General features: G+C 39.2%; 4 protein-coding genes across 4 annotated transcripts; 3 read left to right on the top strand and 1 right to left on the bottom strand.

Moving 5' to 3' along the window:
• The first annotated feature begins 960 nt into the window (after positions 1–960).
• Positions 961–5,032, top strand: LOC111461752 (glucan endo-1,3-beta-glucosidase 6-like). The gene is made up of 2 exons (XM_023105388.1): positions 961–1,751; positions 3,800–5,032. The coding sequence occupies exons 1-2, from the start codon at positions 1,399–1,401 to the stop codon at positions 4,917–4,919; spliced, it is 1,473 nt and encodes a 490-aa protein (XP_022961156.1). The 5' UTR covers positions 961–1,398; the 3' UTR covers positions 4,920–5,032.
• Positions 5,033–7,657: 2,625 nt separating this feature from the next.
• Positions 7,658–14,750, top strand: LOC111461637 (aspartic proteinase-like protein 2). Its single transcript, XM_023105233.1, has 10 exons — positions 7,658–7,994; positions 9,489–9,618; positions 9,727–9,974; positions 10,785–11,009; positions 12,340–12,502; positions 12,596–12,669; positions 13,402–13,492; positions 13,618–13,693; positions 13,785–13,856; positions 14,544–14,750. Exons 1-10 carry the CDS (start codon positions 7,783–7,785, stop codon positions 14,687–14,689), a joined length of 1,437 nt encoding a protein of 478 aa, XP_022961001.1. The 5' UTR covers positions 7,658–7,782; the 3' UTR covers positions 14,690–14,750.
• Positions 14,751–15,555: 805 nt separating this feature from the next.
• On the top strand, positions 15,556–17,322 carry LOC111461638 (thioredoxin F-type, chloroplastic-like). Its single transcript, XM_023105235.1, has 3 exons — positions 15,556–15,933; positions 16,750–16,849; positions 16,922–17,322. The coding sequence occupies exons 1-3, from the start codon at positions 15,626–15,628 to the stop codon at positions 17,054–17,056; spliced, it is 543 nt and encodes a 180-aa protein (XP_022961003.1). The 5' UTR covers positions 15,556–15,625; the 3' UTR covers positions 17,057–17,322.
• Positions 17,323–18,429: 1,107 nt separating this feature from the next.
• LOC111461639 (acyl carrier protein 2, mitochondrial-like) lies at positions 18,430–20,388 on the bottom strand. Its single transcript, XM_023105236.1, has 2 exons — positions 20,109–20,388; positions 18,430–18,897 (listed from the first exon to the last, which is right to left on the bottom strand). Exons 1-2 carry the CDS (start codon positions 20,319–20,321, stop codon positions 18,721–18,723), a joined length of 390 nt encoding a protein of 129 aa, XP_022961004.1. The 5' UTR covers positions 20,322–20,388; the 3' UTR covers positions 18,430–18,720.
• Between the last annotated feature and the right edge of the window lie 36 nt (positions 20,389–20,424).

Below are 20,424 nucleotides of genomic sequence, written 5' to 3'. Positions count from 1 at the left end.
GTTTTAAAAATACATTTAAAAAATACTCGTCATTACCGTATTTAAAAAAATAAATTTTAGAAGAATATATATATAAAAAATAGGCACATTTTCTAAATTATCTATAAATTTTTTAATATTACTTAGACTTATAAATAGTTTTGAAACGTATAAGATACTTTTAAAAATTTTAAAATAGTTTAGAGATGTTTTTTAAAATAATAAAAAAATTAATATATTAACCATTTTGTTAATTTATTAATATTGTTTTTGTAAACGAGGATTTGGGGTCAGAAGGGGGAGATGAAGATAATCAATCGACTCTGCCTGTAGCAGTCATGGCAACTGTCCTTACGGCGTTAAAGGGGACGGTGGTGGGGGAAGAAGATGAGCAGAGGATTTATAACCACTAATTCATTAATATTGTCTTGTACATAATGATTTGGAGGTCAGAAGGGTGAAGCCGAAGATAATCAATCGGCTCTGCCTACGGCAGTCATGGCAACTGCCCATGTGGCGTTAAAGTCTGATGGTGGTGGGGAAGAAGATGAGCAGAAGATTCATAACCATTGAAAATAAAGAATCGGGATTGCTAAACCAAAAGGACTCTAATAGCATAAGAATATTTGCTAAAACCACTAAAGAGTGTGAAAATCAAGCATGTGAAAAGAGTATAGATAAATACAAGATATTGTCGACAAACATAATATTTACCAAACGTAGTGTAAGATAAATATCTTGATATCAGACCTTGATATCAGACCGAGTCGTCTGAAACTTTTTATCCAGAAACTGGAAAATCTCTGAAACAAGACAGGCTTGAAACTTTTTAGGATTATACAAATGAAAAGCAAATGAAGCTGATACGATATTGATAAACTTCGATGGCTCAAATGGTTGTTTGAAAAAAGCAGCTGCCACTGCCACTAATGCAATGCCAGCGATGGCTGACCCATCAAAGATGCTGCACTCCCCGACATCCCTAGTTTATTATTAATAATTGTCACTTCATCAATTTCAATGCTTTTCCCAAATTCTCCCTCGTTTTGTTTTTAACTTTTCCCTCTCTTTTACCCTCCCAAAATCATTCCTCAAACCCCCAAATATTCTCCACTTCGGGCTCGCGTCTTATCCGGGTCGACCCGTGTTCGATTTCGGGTCTAAACTCGGCATTTTGAAGCTCAATCTTGCCTTTACTTCACTTTTTTGAGGTGGGTTTTCTCTTTTCTCATCTGGGGTTTTCTTATTTTGGCAAGTTTTTGAGCTTTCTTGCCTCTTTAATGGCGGATTCTTCCGGATCTTCTTGCTGAGATCACTGTGTAATGTTGTTACTGATGAGCTGAAAAGGGTGTTTAACCATTTCCCTTTCTGATTCGAAGGTTCCTTTTCTTGTTCTTTTCTTGTTTGGGTCATTTGAAGATGTTGAACAGCAAAATGGGTTGCTGTTTGTTGTCAGGCTCCGTTGGTTTGGTGTCGTTGTTATCAGTGATTTGTTCTGTGGCGGCCATAGGTGTTAACTGGGGTACTCAGTCGACTCATCCGCTGCCGCCGGAGACCATTGTTAGGATGCTGAGGGACAATCAGATTCAGAAAGTGAAGCTATTCGATGCTGATTATGGAACGCTTAGAGCTCTGGGGAAGACTGGGATTGAAGTCATGGTTGGGATTCCTAATGATATGCTCTATACTTTTGCTAACAGTGAGAAAGCAGCTGAGAAATGGGTTTCAAAGAATGTCTCTGTTCATATTAATGAACACCATGTTAACATTAGGTGAGTTTTTGTTGTTGTTGTTGTTGTTTTGTGTTGTTTTGGGTCACTTTTTTTAAGTTGTGTTGCTTTCCTGTGAGTTCATTATGGTGTCTTAATTGAACTTAACGTTTTGATTCTTTTCTCTTGTTAGTTAATTCTAGCAAGGTTAGATGTGATATCTGAATGATTGAGATGTGATATCGGTTGGGGAGGAAAATAAAGCATTCTATATAAGCGTGTGGAAACCTCTCCCATGCGTTCTAAAACCTTGAGAGGAAGACCGAAAGAGAAAGCCCTAAGAGGACAATATCTGCTAGTGGTGGGCTAGGGTCGTTACAGTTGGTCTTAGAGTCAGACACTGTGTCAGTGAGGAGGTTGAATCTTGAAGGGGGTGGACACGAGGCGGTGGACTAGTAAGGATGCTGGGCCTGAAAGGGGATGGGAACGAGTGTCTGCGAGGACGTTGGGTCCTGAAGGGGGTGGATTGTAAGATCCCACGTTAGTTGGGGAGGAGAAAAAAACATTCTTTATAAGGGAGTGAAAACTTCTCCTTAGCAGACACATTTTAAAATCTTGAGGGGAAACCCAAAAGTGAAAGCCTAAAAAGGACAATATTTGCTAGTGGTGGGCTAGGGTCGTTAAAGTTGATATCGGAGACGGACACTGGTGATGTGTCAACAAGGAGGCTGAGCTCCGAATGGGGTGGACACAAGATGGTATCCAGTAAGGACGCTAGGCCACGAAGGGGAGTGGATTGGGTGGTCGCACATTGATTGGAGAAGGGAACGAGGGTTAGCGTGGACGTTGGGTCCTGAAGGGGGTGGATTATGAGATCTCACATCGGTTGGGGAGGAGAACAAAGCATTCTTTATAAGGGTGTGGAGACCTCTCCCTAGTCAACACGTTTTAAAACTTTGAGGGGAAGCTCGGAAGGAAAAGCCTAAAAAGATCTGCTAGCGATGGGCTAGGGTCGTTAAAGTTGGTATCAGAGCTGGACACTGGGTGATGTGTCAGCAAGGAGGCTGAACCCTGAAGGGCGGTGTGCCAGTAAGGACGTTGAACCCTGAAGGGTATGGATTGTGGGGTTCCACTTCGATTGGAGAAGGGAACGAGTGCGAGCGAGGACGCTGGGCCCTAAAGGACAGTGGATTGCGAGAACTCACGTCGGTTGGGGAGAACGAAGCAATCTTTATAAAGGGTGTAGAAACTTCTCCCTAGAAGACACGTTTTAAAATCTTGAGGGGAAAACAAAAAAAAAAAGTCTAAAGATAACAATATCTACCCGTGGTGGGCTTGAGTTTCCTCCTTGATTTTATGCCATCTATCCTCTCTAAAGCCACTTCAGGGCAAGCAGAGAATAACAATTCTGAGCTACCCTTTTCACCAGAGTTGGAGGGACCTGGTTTTTGGTCATAGTCATGGTTTGAAACAATTGTCACGGTAAGTCTCGAGAAAATAGAGTTTGGACTAAATTCTTGCGGTTGGACACGGTTGAGGTAAAATGATGTCACGGCACGGCACAACACGACACGACTTAAGATGGTAGAACTCCTGCTTTTCATACACGAACCATTAAACTAATATCTCCCTCGTTTTAAAATTTTTAATCCAAGTAACCCCGTCATCCTAGTCCTTAAAGGTTGCCCCGTTGTTTAAAGCTTGCCGTCTTTCAGTAACGCCTACTTACAGGTTACATGTTCGAATCTTCACGTGAGCTTAATAAGGATAATCCTTGTTATCTTCAAAGTTTACACCTTGGGATAGGCACGAGCTTAGAAGAACATGTTACCGACCTGTTTAGCAGCTGTGCGTGTTCGACGCCGCTTGTTCGTATGTGATTTTCGTGTATTGTCCTGTACTTTTATTAAGCTGACATGTTGTCATCTTATCACGTATGAATATGCAAGGCCGAACACATTACCGACCTGCTTTAGCAGCTGTGCGTGTTCAACGCCGCATGTTCGTGTGATTTTCGTGTATTGTCCTGTACTTTTATTAAGCTGACAACGCGGGAAAATACCCGTTCAGATTGTCGTGCATCGGTTGATCGGTTAATTATGCGTTTTCAGATATGTTGCTGTAGGGAATGAGCCTTTCTTGGCAACTTACAATGGAAGCTTTCTCAGCACAACCTATCCAGCTCTGCGGAATGTTCAGAGTGCTCTTATAAAAGCTAATCTAGGCAACCAAGTAAAGGTAACCGTCCCGCTGAATGCCGATGTCTATGCATCGTCAACCGACTATCCATCGGGTGGCGACTTCCGAACTGATATACATGATTACATGCTTACTATCGTCAAGTTCTTGAGCGATTCCGGTTCTCCGTTCACCGTCAACATTTACCCCTTCATCAGTCTCTATAGCAACCCGAACTTCCCCGTCGAATATGCTTTCTTTGATGGCAATGCAACACCCCTAGTCGATGGCGGGACAACATATTTCAACATGTTCGATGCAAATTACGATACTCTTGTGTGGGCGCTTCAGAAGAATGGCTATGGAAACTTACCAATCATAGTCGGGGAGATCGGTTGGCCAACAGACGGGGATCGTAACGCCAATCCCATCTATGCTCAACGCTTCAATCAAGGCTATATGTCACACATATTAGGCGGGAAAGGAACACCAATGAGACCAGGTCCAATCGACACGTACTTATTTAGTCTAATCGACGAAGACTCAAAGAGCATCGATCCAGGGAACTTCGAACGCCATTGGGGCATATTCTACTACGATGGCCGACCGAAGTACCAACTCAGCCTCGGAAATTCAAACAACGGGTCCTTAGTCGGAGCCAAAAATGTGCGTTATTTGGAACGAAAATGGTGCGTGATGAAGCCATCTGCTCACCTTGAAGACTCGCAGGTTGCACCGAGCGTCAGCTATGCATGTTACCATGCTGATTGCACCAGTCTCGGGTACGGGACGTCTTGTTCGGGGCTAGATGCGAGGTCGAACATTTCTTATGCATTTAACAGTTACTATCAGATGAGCAATCAAGCAGAGGATGCGTGCAAGTTTTCAGGGCTGTCGACAGTGACCAATAGTGATCCAAGCTTTGGGAATTGCAGGTTTGGTATAACGATTGAGCCAGATTATGGCGGCTCAGAAGGAAGAACAGGGCGTTGTTTCAGAAGGCTGTTGGTGTTGCTTTCTGGGCTTGTTCTTATTTTATTGACAATTCTATGAAGGATTTATGGCTTCTAATTTATGTCTTAAGGGAATGTTTACCCAATGAAAGGAATGGAATGAAAATGTAAAAATTGGGGAATTCTTTATAAGAGCCATTTTTTTTTGTCTTTTATTTTCTTACTCGGGTTCGGTTCGTATTGTTTCTGTTTCTTTGGACCGTTGACCGCTTTCTTTGTACTCTTGGATGTCGACTAGGTTGACTGTTGTTATAGTAGACGGTCTACTTTTGCATATTTCTCGGGAAAAAAATCTACTGATTAGGGTTTTCGAAAAGCAGTTGAATCTTCCAACAAGTTGCTTAGTTTAGCTGCTCTTTGGCTTTCGAGAATAGGGTGTACTAATTCTTGAGAGCGAAGACTAAAGAACCTACTAAAAAGATAAAGTATCGGGGACTTATTCTAACTGAAATAAGGCCAACTGCAACTCGATTTGTGATGTCCCACATTGGTTGGGGAGGAGAACAAACCACTATTTATAAAGGTGTGTAAACCTTCCCCTAGCAAACGCGTTTTAAAGTCTTGAGGGGAAGCCCGAAAGGGAAAGCCCAAACAGGACAATATTTGCTAGCGATGGATCTGGGGCGTTACACGATTGGAGGTTACTGTCTCACATATTCTCTCCTCTCCTCTTCTCGTCTTGCAGCATCTTATGAGTCCATTCTTGTCTTGTTGGTTTGTTGTACTATTATGTACCCTCTCTCGATTGATAGAAAGACGTTCGAGACCAAAGTTGAAAGAAACGGAAGAAAGAGATGTAGAAATGGAAAATTCTGAAATGAAGGGGAAACCCACTCGAACATTCTTTTTCTTGCTAGTTTGGGAACAGTGAGATTATTAGGGTTTTCAAAAAGCTTCTTTTTTTTAATTTTTTTTTTTTTTACTCGGGGCGGTTCATAATGTTTATGTTTCTTCGAACTGTTGACCGCTTTCTTTGTACTCTCCGATGTTGACTAGGTTGTTTGTTCTGGTAGTAAACGATCTACTACTATGTTCTGCATATTTCTCGGAAAAAATCTACTGATTAGGGTTTCCAAAAAGCAATCGACTCTTTCTAGATCTAGTTTTAAAAATCTACTGATTAGGGTTTTCAAAAATCTCTTTTTTTTTGTCTTTATTTTCTTACTCGGGTTGGTTTGTAATGTTTCTGTTTCTTCGGATTGTTGACCACTTTCTTTGTACTCTCCGATGTCGATTAGGTTGTTTGTTCTGGTAGTAGACAGTCTACTATTAGGTTCTGCATATTTCTCGAGAAAAACCTACTGGTTAGGGTTTTCAAAAAGCAACCGACTCTTCTTGGATCTAGTGTTGAAGCAAGAGTACTGAGTATTTAGTATGACATTTAATTCTGAAATGTATCGAATGTGTTCGAAATGTATATATTTATTTAACTCAAAATGGGACGGAGAATTCAAGTTTAACAGGGAATAGGAGGAGAGAGCAAAGAAAGATTATTTTTATATATAATATATTATATTTTTGCAAATGAAATATTATTGAATTTATTAGAATGTTTTATATTTATTAATAGAATTTATTTTAAAAAAAGAAAACCGTCCATTAAAAGTTTTTTTTTCGAGAATGAATATTGTAACGGCCCAGATACATTAGATATTGTTCTATTTGGACTTTCGCTTCCCACAAGGCTTTAAAACGCGTCGGAAGGTTTTCACCCTCTTGTAAATGGTGATTTGTTCTCCTCTCCAACCAATATGGGACATCACAATCCACCTCCTTTCTGTGCTCAGTGTCCTCGCCGGCACTCTTTCCTTCCTCCAATCGAGGTGGGACCACCCCCAAATTCACCCCTCTTTGGGGTCAAGTGTCCTTACTGGCATACCGTCCCGTGTCTACCCCCTTCGGAGAACAACGAGCAAGCTGGCACATCGTCCGGTGTCTACCTCTTACTGACACAGCGTCCTTAAGAGGACAATATCTGCGGTAGGTGGATCTGGACAGGTTACAAATATATTTTTTTAAAAAATATATAAAAATTAGGAAAAAAAATATTGCCATTAACCTAAATAAATAAGGAATGAGAATAAGAACTCAAAATAGGTGGCATTCTCGTTCTTGTTCTTATCAGGCGAAATGAATATATTTTTTTAAAAAAATATAGAAATAAGAAAAAAAAAATACCAATCACAAAAAAAAAAGGAACGAGAATAAGAATTGAAATAGGTGGCATTCCCGTTCTTGTCTCGACCCTGTATTCATGGCTCGTTAGGTAAACCCAAAAATCATATCGCCACAAATTTGATAATTAAATGTCGTAAATTTGTTTAATGTTTGTCATATAAATAACAATTTTAAAATGATGTAAAAAAAAAAAAAAAAAAACGTTGAAAAATGGATGAATTTTTAAAATTTTCCGGACATTGATATGCATAAATTCAGTTTTCAGAGAGACTAGAAATGGATAAATTTGTCATATGAACTGTAGTCGTTCTTCCACTTTCAATTTATTCCATTTGTCAGCGAAGAATCATTTCAGAGTTTGAGGCATTCCTTTTAGCCCTAAATTGAGATTGCGCAATTCCCATTAACCATTTTTGGAGCAATGGTGAGATGTAAAGTTCAATGGCGTCCAATGGAGGAAATCTCAGAGCCGAAGAATTCTTTGTGTGGGAGAAAGAGAGGCTTAAACCAACAATTTCTCTCTTCAAAAGCGACAGAGAGAGGGAGCGAGAGAGGTAGGGAGAACCAACAGAAAACTCGATCGATTCTTTTTCGTTCTTCCTCTAAACTTGCTCTCTTTCTCTATTTCGTTTTCTTTTCTTTTCTTTTGCGCTGCCATTTGATTATCCATTGCTGTTATTGAAACCTGGTTTTGCTTCAAATCGTCGCGAAAAGTTGCCCTAATCATGGATCTTAGGCGAGAGGCTTTACTGGGTTTGTTTTTGTTCTCGTTTTGCTTATCTGTGTCCTGCAATTTGGTGTTTGATGTGCAGCATAAGTTTAAGGGTCGAGAGAGGTCGCTGAATGCCTTGAGGTCTCATGATCTTCGTCGCCATGGTAGGCTTCTCTCTGTCATTGATCTCCAACTGGGTGGCAATGGACACCCTGCAGAAACAGGGTTAGCTCTTTCTCTCATGATGTTCATATCATTAACTATAGTTTGTGTGTTTTGGTCTCTGATTAGATGTTTTTGGTGTTGCATTTTGTTTGTGGGATGTCATGATCCTTTAGTCTCTGTTGTTTATATCTTGGTTTCAAATGGTTCTTGAGATGAATTTTTTAGCTGGCTTGCTCATTAGAAATCTTACATTAGAAATCTAGTGTAACGGTCTAAGCCCACTGTTAGTAGATATTGTCCTCTTTGGGCTTTCCCTTTCGGGCTTCTCCTCAAGGTTTTTAAAACGTGTATGTTAATGAGAGGTTTTCACAAAGAATGTTTCGTTCTCCTCCCCAACCGATGTGGGATCTCACAATCCCACCCCCTTCAGGGCCCAGCGTTCTCGCTGGATCTCGTACCCTTCTCCAATCGATGTGGGACCCTCCAATCCACCCTCCTTTGGTCCTAGCATCGTTGATGGGACACTGCCTCGTGACCACCTCCCTTCGTGGTTCAGCCTCCTTGCTGGCACATCGCTCGGTGTTTGGCTCTTATACCATTTGTAACGGCCAAACCCACCGCTAGCAGATATTATTCTCTTTGGGGTTTCCCTTCGGGCTTTCTCTCAAGGTTTTTAAAACACGTCTGCTAGAGAGAGGTTTCCACATCTTTATAAAGAATGTTTCGTTCTCCTCCCCAACTGACGTGGGATCTCACAATCCACCCCCCCTTCGGGGCCCAACTTCCTCGCTGGGACTCATACCCTTCTCCAATCGATGTGGGACCCCTCCAACCCATCCCCCTTCGGGGCCCAGCGTTCTTGCTGGCACACCGCCTCGTGTCCACCCCCTTTGGGGACCAACCTCCTCGCTGGCACATCGCCCGGTGTTTGGCTCTGATACCATTTGTAACGGCCCAAACCCACTACTAGCAGATATTGTCCTCTTTGGGCTTCCCCTCAAGGTTTTTAGAACGCATCTGCTAGGGAGAGGTTTCCACATCCTTATAAAGAATGTTTCGTTCTCCTCCCCAACCGATGTGGATCTCACATCTAGTCTATAGTTTAATGCATAAATTATGTTTTTCATCCTTGAAGCTTGGGTCAGGATGATACAGTCTAATGCTGCACCACTCTTTTAATATTAATATGAACTTTTAAGAAACTAATGACTATGTTACCTAGGATGATACAATTGTCACATCATTTTTCCTTAAACTCATCAAAAGGAAATTTGTTTTTGGCCACCATGAGTGTAACTCAGAGGTTAAGGCTTCGTTTAGGGTCAGAGGTTCAAATTCCACCCCATGTTCGTTACGAGTTAAAGTGTTAGTTCTCGAACCGAAAGGTCAGATAGAAGCCAAATCCAAACTTTGGGAACTACATGATAAAATGAAAAAGAAGTAGAGTATGTGATAATTCTGAAAGAATTTACGTTTACCCCACCCCTTTTCTTTTCCTGTTAATTCCTTTATGCAATTGGGATGTTAGATTGATTCTGTTTGTGATCCATAAAGGTTATACTTCGCCAAGATCGGCCTTGGAACGCCTCCAGTCGATTTCCACGTGCAAGTGGACACAGGGAGTGACATTTTATGGGTGAACTGTATGGGCTGCAGCAATTGTCCGAAGGAAAGTGATATTGGTGTATGATTCTTCAACATTGAAACTTTGTGTAAATTATTTAGATGTGATTGAATTTTTCAACCTCTCATGAATCATGATGAAAAATAACCATTGATTCTTCACTTACAGGTAGAGTTGCAACTGTATGATCCGAAGGGCTCGAGCACTGCAGGCTTGATTACTTGTGATGAACCATTTTGCTTGGCCATGCACAAAAGTGTGACCGAAGGTTGCAGGCCGGATGTACCCTGCGAATATAAAATTATCTATGGGGATGGAAGTGCAACGTCTGGATATTTTGTGAAGGATCATGTTCAACTCCAACGAGTAGTTGGAAAACATAAAACTACTGCAACTAATGGCAGTATAATATTTGGGTACTCACTTTCCTTTTCCTTTGTGTGATCCTCTACTTTAATCACAAAAACAACCTGAACTGTCCACAATCTTACTTGAAAGTATCTTATATTTATGTAGATAAAAGGTATAGTGATACCTGAACTGTATATCATGGGCTAGTACAATCACTACATGCTGCATTTTGTGTTATTCTTCGAGTAGATTTGAGCTTGAAACGAGAATAAAGCAATACCTGAAGAGTTTCGTCTTACTCCGAAAAATTCATTTATATGGTTGTTTTTTAAAGATCGTGCATAACTATCGACATGTTTCCACATTTCTTTATACAAATGCTTGCCGGACTCGAGATATATTATGTCTCTAGTTTCACTTGGACTTGGCTTTGTTTTTTTGTGCCGGGAGTTTCACGATATGGTTTCTTATCTAATCCAATGCTTAAATGTACTTTTATTGTGAGATCTACATCAGTTGGAGAGGAGAGCGAAACATTTTTTATAAGGGTGTGGAAACCTTTCCCTAGCAGACGAGTTTTAAAAACCTTGAGGGGAAGCCCGAAAGGGAAAGCCTAAAGAGGACAATATCTGCTAGGGGTGGACTTGAATTGTTACATTTATTCTCTTTAATTGGTCACTTGTTGCTCATTAAATAACTTTGTGTGTGTGTGCATGTGCATGTGTCGGGTGGGGGTGCCCCTAAGTGTCGGGGGGCAAAGCTCCGATCCCCGCTTATCAGGGAAAAAAAAAGTGCACTTTTCTTTTAAATCATAGAAGTTCAAATATCTAATGCTGCTTCTACTTCTTTATCTCAAGTTTACTTGTGTGGTTCAGGTGTGGAGCTAAACAATCTGGGGAGCTCGGCACATCATCCGAAGCACTCGATGGAATACTTGGTTTTGGACAGGCAAATTCATCTATGATTTCTCAGTTGGCTGCATCTGGGAAGGTGAAAAAGATTTTTGCACATTGCTTGGATAATGTAAACGGGGGTGGGATTTTTGCCATTGGAGACATGGTGGCGCCAAGAGTGAAAACCACACCAGTGGTACCTGATCAGTATGTGTACTGACTCCAAATCTTATTTGTTATGATCTTCGTATCTTTTCAAACTGCTTACCTTACCTCATTATCAGCCATATTTTCGCCCCGTTCTGAACAGTCACTTTATAGAAGGAAGAAGATCTTTTGTCTGAACCACTTAATTTCGTATGAGTCGCTTTATTTTGTCACACTACCTCTCCCCATTCCCCTTTTCCCATATGCCTGCTGCATCATGCCATGTCAGCTAAAAATTTTCCGATAAGCATTCCATGTGTAACAACCCAAGTCCATCGCTAGCAGATATTGTCTTCTTTAGGCTTTTCCTTCAAGTGCTTCCCCTCAAGGTCTTAAAACGCGTCTACTAGGGAGAGGTTTCCACACCCTTATAAGGAATGCTTTTTTCTTCTCTCCAACCGATTTGGGATCTCACAATCCTCCCTCCTTGAGGGCCCAACGTCCTTGCTGGCACACTGCCCGGTGTTTGGTTATGATACCATTTGTAATAGCCCAAGCCCACCGCTAGTAGATATTATTCTCTTTAGGCTTTCCCTTCAAGGGCTTACGCTCAAGGTTTTAAAATGCATCTACTAGGGTGTTCATTCTCCTCTCCAACCGATTTGGAATCTCACAATTCATCCCCCTTGAGGGCCCAACGTCCCCGCTAGCACATCGCCCGGTGTTTGGCTCTAATACCATTTGTAACAACCCAAGCCCACCGTAGCAGATATTGTCTTCTTTAGGCTTTCCCTTCAAGGGCTTCCCCTCAAGGTCTTAAAACGTGTCTACTAGGGAGAGGTTTCCACACCCTTATAAGAAATGCTTCGTTCTCCTCTCCAACCAATTTGGAATCTCACAATCCATCCCCCTTAAGGGCCCAACTTCCTCGCTTGCACACCACTCGGTGTTTGGCTCTAATACCATTTGTTAAAACCCAAGTCCACCGCTAGCAAATATTGTCTTCTTTAGGCTTTCCCTACTGGGGAGAGGTTTCCACACCCTTATAAGAAATGCTTCCTTCCCCTCTCCAACTGATGTGAGATGTCACACCATGCCACTGTTAAGTTAGTGTTTTCTATTTCAAAGTTGAAGAATCCTAGTCTTTCAAAATTTTCTCAACTCGTGAAGGACTTACCAAGCTTGTTGTATGCTCTTCTACTTTACGCTTTTAACGTTTAGGGACTAAACTAAAGAGGTACAACCACCAAACTTGACGTTCTAAGTTTACATTAACAAAGTTTTTTCCCACTCTCCTAAGTTCGCTTCCATGTCAAGAATTTAGCGAGTTTTATATTCATCAAAAGGAAGTACTTACACACACACACACACACACACATATATATTTCAGGGCTCACTACAATGTTGTTCTGATTGGAGTTAAGGTAGGAAGCACCGCTCTTGATCTTCCTCTCGGACTATTTGAATTTTCATATAGAAGGGACGCAATAATTGACAGTGGCACAACACTTGCTTATCTTCCTGAGGACATTTTCCAGCCCTTAGTGAAGAAGGTATTAAGATAAAGTTTTGACCCTTCTTTATGTAAGCTTTTTTGCAGCTAAACTATGTTTCATTTTCCTAAAAAGATATAACATATGCTGTAGATATTGGTTGCCCAACCCGATCTGAAACTACATACAGTTGATAAGGACTTTACTTGTTTTCACTTTGAGGAAAGGTTAGATGCTTACTCTTATCATTTGATCTTCGAAGCGTATATCATTCTTTGGCAGTTTCGATTTTGTTGATGTTTAAATATCATTCAGTGACAGAATAATGACTTGATGTATAGAGAATATTGTGTTATATGAATGAATAGTTTTGGTATGTTTTTAATATTTTCTGGACTGGAAATGTGAGATCTCACGTCGGTTGAAGAGGAGAATGAAACATTTCTTATAAGGGTGTGGAAATCTCTCCCTAGCAGACGCGTTTTAAAATCGTGAGGCTGATGACGATACGTAATGGGCTAAAGCAAGCAATATTTGTTAGTGGTGAGCTTTGGCTGTTACAAATGGTATCAGAGCTAAACACCGAGTGGAGTGCCAGTAGGACGTTTGGCCCCACAGGGAGGTGGATTGTGAGATCCCACATCGGTTGGAGAGGGGAACGAAACATTCATTATAAGGGTGAGAAACCTCTCCCTAGCAGACGCGGTTTAAAATTGTGAGGTCGAATGCGGTACGTAACGGCTACTAGCGGTGAGCTTGAGCTGTTACTGAAAGATAAAAGGGCGGTGATTTTCATTACATCATTTGGAGGCTTGACAACTTTTTGGAACACCATTTTGTTCTTCAATTTCAACATCGTCGAACAAGTCTCTTGAAGTGAAAATGTTGTCATTCTTGATACCGTTCGACTGTTCTAACGAGACCTCGGTTTCTTCTCTCTTTTGTTTGTACTATTTCAGTGTGGACGAGGCATTTCCATCAGTGACATTTGATTTTGAGGAGTCCCTAAACTTGACTATTTATCCTCATGAATATCTCTTTCAGATTCGTGTAAGTAATGTGTTCAAAAACGTTATCAGTTACGAAGCTTCTATGTAACGCTTACCGATTGAAACCGAAAACTAAAAACAAAAACGTTATCAGTTACGAAGCTTCTATGTTTCCATGGTATGCAGGATGATATATGGTGCATTGGGTGGCAGAGTAGTGCGGGTAATTCCAAAAATGGAAAGGAAATCTTTCTCTTTGGAGGTATCATTTACTTGTATTCATGTTTTAAAATCTAAGCTTTTTAGAACTTTTTAGCTTGAATTCATTCATTTTCATGGCTTTTGAATTGCAGACTTGGTTCTTCAAAACAGGCTGGTTTACTATAATCTTGAGAATCAGACCATTGGTTGGACTGACTTCAACTGTGAGCTTCTTTCAATCTCCTTTATTGCTTTAGTTCAATCGTTTTCTAGTACGAACCCATCTAACTTAAACCCTAATAGAGTCATTTAAAGCATGAGTTACGGTCAATATTTTTCGACGTTAGTGTAAAGAATGCTCAAATTTGATGATCTTAACACATATGATCAGTAGTCTAACACCCAAGAGTAGTTTCGCTCTCAGCCAGTTTTTGGTTGATTTTCTGTTAGGGCACCATGAGCTGGTCTTTGCTCGTGTTTTAGGACAGTTCCGAAAAGCTGCTACTCATGATATTTCCATGGAAAACAATACTAGGGTTTTTTTTTGCTCGTGTTTTAGGGCTAGTTTTTTGTCTGTGTGAGAGAACGATAACTTTCGAACTCTAGAAAAAGAGAACGTGATTAGTAGTCAACGCGTATGCTTTTTACTCATGTTTTAGGACAGTGCCGAAAAACTACTTTCCCTTCCTAATATCATAATATTTCCACATGAAACAGTACTATAACTTTTTGCTCGGTTTTTCACTCGTGTTTTAGTGCTAGTTTCTTTTTCTTTTTATGTAACAACATACTCGGGGTGAGAGAACTTGAACCTTCGAACTCTAGGAAAAGAGAATATGTTTTAACGGTTGTTCACGTCGGCTTATCGAGTTAACTCGATCCTTATATTATATATCATTGCTAACTCGCAGGTTCTAAAGGCATAAAATTGGAAGATGAGAAGTCGGGAAAAGTGTACACAGTGGGAGCCCACCGACTGGCTTCTGCTGCACCCATTGCACTGATTGGCAGCCTACTTCCATGGCTATTACCCTTCACCCTCCTTTTACTTCAATAGATTCTTTCCATTTTTTATTTTTATTTTTTTACCATAATTTATTTATTTTGCTCTCCCAAAGCAAAAAGCAAAAAGAAAAAAGAAAAAAGAAAAAAAAAAATCTCTTTTGGTTGTAATTTTTTTTTTTAATTCTATAATATTGAAATTCATTTATTAATTTTTTTTGTGGGTGATTTTAATGGCTAAATGACACGACATGTAGACAAGCAGTGAAAGATAATGAATTACTAATTTTGTTGGTCGAGGAAATACTAATTCACGTTCATAGTTCAGTATGCTTGAAACTAACATTGATACTAGTTTCGATGACGAGATTCATTCATCACTTCGAATTTGATACCAGTTTCGACCATTCACTTGTTGACATCAATAAGAATCGTGCAAGTATTGATGTTGACTATGTAGATATTAGGGTACATCCAACTCGACAATCGGAATTAACCCAATTTGAATTATAAGGGTTGGTTGGGTGACATTTCGAGTTGTGTTCGGGTTAATTTTTTGAACGGGAATATATTCAAAATAACTCGGAACTCAAAACTTAAGAGGAATATTCTTTTTTTATCCTGTCCTCAAATAGCCCTTTGTTTCACACTTCGAAGCCAGGTATCTCAAGGGCATTAATGTACTTTCACACATCCCCAAAAGAATGATGATTCATTCACGTACATTTACAATCCTACCCCTGAAATTTTCACTCAGTCTTCAACCAAAAAAGTGCATTTAAGTCTTTTCATGTCCACCCATTCTCCACCACAATCCACAATTCTAAATGACCAAAACACCCCTAACACTTGCGGCAGCTCTCTCAAACCTTAAGGGTAAATTCGTAATTCTGTTAACTCGTCCCCCTTGACGTCTTGTCCGGCAGCTTCAGTTCAGTTTCTCCTCCGCCATTCCTGAACCATTTTCGCAGTCTCTCTCTCTCTCTCTTCCATGGCTTTGCGTATTTCTCTCTCTCCGCCGTCGATTAGATCCTCGCCGTCGTTGCCCTGCAGCGGAAGGCAGCCGATTGCCGCACTTCCCGATGCTAAGAGCGGCTGCTTTAGTTCAAAGAGGTTGAGTGTCACTAGTAGCAGGAGCATTGGTGTTTCCAGTGGAAATCGGTCCTTCAAGATCAATTCCAGCTTGGAGATTGCTGGCGCTACTGTCGGCAAGGTCACCGAGGTCAACAAAGACACGTTTTGGCCCATCGTCAATGCCGCTGGTGATAAAACTGTTGTGCTCGATATGTACACCCAATGGTTCGTGTTTCCGTGCATCCATATGTCTCTGCTTCTTAATTTTGTGATTTCTGTAGGTTACTGCATGAGATTGTTCAGGAATCTGGCTCTGGATATGAATGTTATTATAATTGTACGTCATTTCTGGTTTGCTACTTTCTTTTTACGGACTAGTCGAGCTAGGCGATGCGTAGAGTAGAGTATAGATCTCGTTGTTTATGAAATTGGAAAGAAACTTCGGTGCTAGTTAGTCCGCCTGATTGTCAAATGATTCTGAAATGTATATTATTTTGAATTCACATCTTGCACTGGCCTAACTTCAGTTCAGTAGCTGAAATTTCTGTGACAGTATTAGGAGAATTGTTTGAAGAGGCTGGAACAATGTGGCTGCCACATTGAATAATTTTTATTTTATATTAGATCATTGAGTAATTCTTGGACTGTGTCGTTTGAAATTGTTTGAACAGCTTGTTTGAAGAAGCATCATTGAGCTCTGTGTTAAAGGATCCCTAACTTGTTTGAATACTATAGATTTAACCAACTTCATACCACGATTTGGATGCAGAGCAAACTTAATTCAAATCACATCTATATGTTATGACCTTTTGGATCTTTCTGATCTTTCCTTTAGCTTTAATTACACAATGCATGAACTTTTCGCTAATTTTCGGGCAGAATCTTCTCTTTGGCCTTGTTTTGATCTGCTATTTCAGACTCCTTGCGACATTGATCATTTGTGAAAAGTGTATATTCATTAATTATTGTCTGTGTTTATGAACTTCCAAGCTTATGATCTTAATTGCTTTTCTTTTTTCGTCTTTACATATTACACTAAAGGTGTGGACCCTGCAAAGTGATGGCCCCAAAATTTCAAGAGTTGTCCGAGAAATATCTCGACGTTGTCTTTCTAAAGCTCGACTGCAACCAAGACAATAAGGTTCGTTTCATGATCCGTACTTTCTTGCAAGAACACTTGAGTTCTGTCTCTCATGGTGATTTTACTTGGCAGCCATTGGCAAAGGAACTCGGGATAAAAGTCGTGCCGACCTTCAAAATTCTAAAGGACAAAAAGGTCGTTAAAGTAGTAACTGGGGCAAAATTTGATGATTTGGTTCTCGCCATTGATGCTGTAAGATCCAGCTGAAATCTCTCTTCTCTTCTCTTCTCTTCTTTAGAATTTCAAAGAATATAATGCAAGGAAGAGTATATCTACTCGATTAGAAGAAGCAATTCAACAGCATCCCTCTTCTTGCTAAGATAGTTGGAAATCATTCTGTATATAGATGTTTGGGACAGGAACATTTGAATATAGACAATGACAGTTCCTACATGATCCGAACATTATTTTTCTATGAACATTTGATGTTGGTTGATTTTGTAGTAATGTTCAAAAGTCTTTATGTTTAGTTTTGGGTTGGATTTTTTATGATCTTTTTATTAGGTTTTAGTTGGATTTCAGCTTATGTTAGAGATGGCTTGTGAGAAGGCACTTTTTTATTGAGCATTTTTTTTTAGAGAATTACTAATTTTGATTGGGTTTAGAATGGCCTCGCAAGGGATTTAGAGGATTAAACTTGCTTTTTGAAAAATGTCTATGGTTCCGTAATAATCATAAGGTTTAAACTTTATCTTTTATTTTAGTATTAGACACAAATACTCTTATTTTTCTCTTCAATCATAGTAATATTTTTTTTTATCAAATCATTGAATTATTTATTTCTCTTCAATGTTTATAAAACTTGTCTACAGAAAAATACCATGGCGTAAGGTTCAATATTCGGCTTTGGTACAATACAATTGGTTAAGAATATAGTTGTGAGCTTCTCTATTACCATTTACGCCCTCTCTATTTCTCCATACCCATAAAAATTTTCATTTAAATTTTCAAAACTTTAGTGAAATTTTTCAGAATGTTACAATTTTTTTCTTATTTTTCATTTTTCATTTTGTGTTGTAAAATGTTCTCTTCTTGGAAATTTTGAGTCCTTAGAAGGATTCGGGTTTGATAATTGATTAAATCAACACTTTTAAAATTTTAAAAAGGAAAAATAAAATGAGTAAAATTCAACCCAACCCAACCCAAACCAACACTTGCAATCGAACAAAAACATCTAAAAAAAAAAAAAGTGTTCTCTTCTTAGAATACCTAAACCACATCTAACAAAAACAACCAATCTACCTGAATAAATAAGTACTCATCGAACTCAAAAACGCCTTAACTATCTACAAATCATCGTAATAATAATAAGCTTAACAAATTGAACGGATTCAATCATCTCAGCACTTACTCAAACATGGAATTCCCCATGTTTTTGCAAAGTTAAAAAAACCAAGAGAAGATTTGGACATATGACCTCTGGATCAAAGGCACGACTTAACTAGTTGGGTTATGTTTAAATTGAAGTCGTTGGGTTATGTTCAAATTGGCAATTTAGAATACAAATTATATGATTTTATAAGATTCAGATAAAATGTGAATCTTTAACTTATATAACACAAGTTCAACTAGTTCACAAGTTCGTGGAAAAGCTCATAAAATCATTATTGAAACATAAACTCAGTTGATTCATTAAAGCCAATAACAGTCTGCATCAACACATGCAGGTTTGGTATAGCCAATAACAGTCTGCCTCAACTCATGCAGCTTGAAGCTGGCTCAACCAAGTATCATTCTCTTCAATAAGAATTAGGATAAACAAATGGAAAACCACCAACAAAATACAGAGAGACAAATAAGAGACATCTAACAGTATCTAATTTTATCATCGAAATAGGAGAAACCTGAGTGAAAGCATGTATGGCTTTCGTCTATTTTGCTTTAGGGTGAGAGGCAATAAAATCAACTGCAAGGTTGATAGCATTGATTTTGTCTGCTTCGTTGTCGGGAATTTCAAACCGGAACTCTTCTTCAAGAGCCATCACAACCTCCACAGTATCCAAGCTATCCAAGCCTAGATCATTTTGGAAATGGGCTGTTGGAGTAACCTGCCGGATAATTTATAATACCAATTATCAATCAGTGAAAGAAAGATGGCAAAAAAATGGATCAATCGCACGAGTTAAGATACCATAAAACTTCCATTCATTCACTGGGGGGTGTTGGTTCACCAAGGAGTCAAGGACCATGAAGATTAAAGGGAAAATTCAACAGGAGAGATCTTGTCTTAATAGGTAGTGAGGTCACTAACTAGTTATGTAAAAAAAAAGCTTGTAAAAGAGTCTCAGTCTGAGCCTTCCCGAAACAAGAACAACATATTACAGTTCGATATTAGGAACAACAGCATCCTTCAAAGAAGTGGAATTAGGCAAAAGCAAGGGCCTAGCTCTAATGTGACAGCAGCTTAATATGATTTGCAGTCCCCCCGCAAAGGCAAGGGCCTATCTCAAAAGAAACATGCAAAGCACTCTCCAAGGTGACAATGGCACACTTAAATACATAAACCAATATTTAAAATTACATAGGAAAAACAACACTTATCCATAGAATATCTAAGCTTTAGACACTATTTATTGCATCAAAATGTAAATTTAAAGTTACAAATTAAAAGAAAATCTGAAAAAAAAAAAAATCAATTTTGAAAAAACAAATTAAAGTGATGAGTTTTATAATAACATAAGAACATTAGTAATCTTAAGAGATGCCAAAAGCATGAGTTTGAGCAAAAGATGGAACAAATTAAGGGGGAAGAACATAGTGAGGGTACATTTCAGTCTATAGAAATGTAGAGGGGGCAAATTCAATAGGAGGAAAAACCTTTCTGATCTATAAAAGAGAGGCCAATAACTATAAAAATATATAATAGAGGACACAAATTGTATATACTGAAAGTATGATCCAAATAATTGCTATACTGTTTGGTCCCCAAGAATGCAATTGCGGAATGATTTTTTTTCTATTGAATTATGTATCCTATTCTAAAAGATGTTTCTAATAAAACATAGATATACGATACATTTCTAATTCGCTACCGATCAAATTTGCAAATACAATAAAATCACAAAATGTAACCACTATGATTTCACATCTTGTCTTAACATTTACAGCCAAATCAACCCTAAATTTCATAGCTAATAACCTAATTGAAGACCACGGAAAAACACAAAACCAAGCTCGCAGAAACTCAATAAATTATTTAATTTGCAATCAGACACAATAAATTAGAGAAATCCTAAAAGGAATAGAACATTTCTCGTACCTTAGAGGGATCGACTTTCTGAAACTTCTTGACAACGGAAATGACGCGGTCGGTGACTTCCGATTTGTCGAGAAAAGAACCCCTAACCTCCTCGGAAAAGAGACGGCGTCGAATCGCATTGAAAGGGTTGACGTAGAAAATGGGGCTGTTGGTTTTAGGCAGGGCCTGCACATGAACCCTAAGATGCTTCAGCAGAGAGTTCCTGGCCGCCATTGGAAGTGAAAGAAATGAACTTTCGAGAGTTCTGAGAAATGGATGCTCGTTGGAAAAAAAACCTATTTGTATTTGGGAATTAAAAAAAAAAAAAAAAAAAAAA

The sequence above is a fragment of the Cucurbita moschata genome, unplaced genomic scaffold (genome assembly GCF_002738365.1).
Source record: "Cucurbita moschata cultivar Rifu unplaced genomic scaffold, Cmos_1.0 Cmo_Scf00025, whole genome shotgun sequence".
NCBI lineage: Eukaryota > Viridiplantae > Streptophyta > Magnoliopsida > Cucurbitales > Cucurbitaceae > Cucurbita > Cucurbita moschata.
This window is presented reverse-complemented; position numbering and strand designations above follow the sequence as displayed.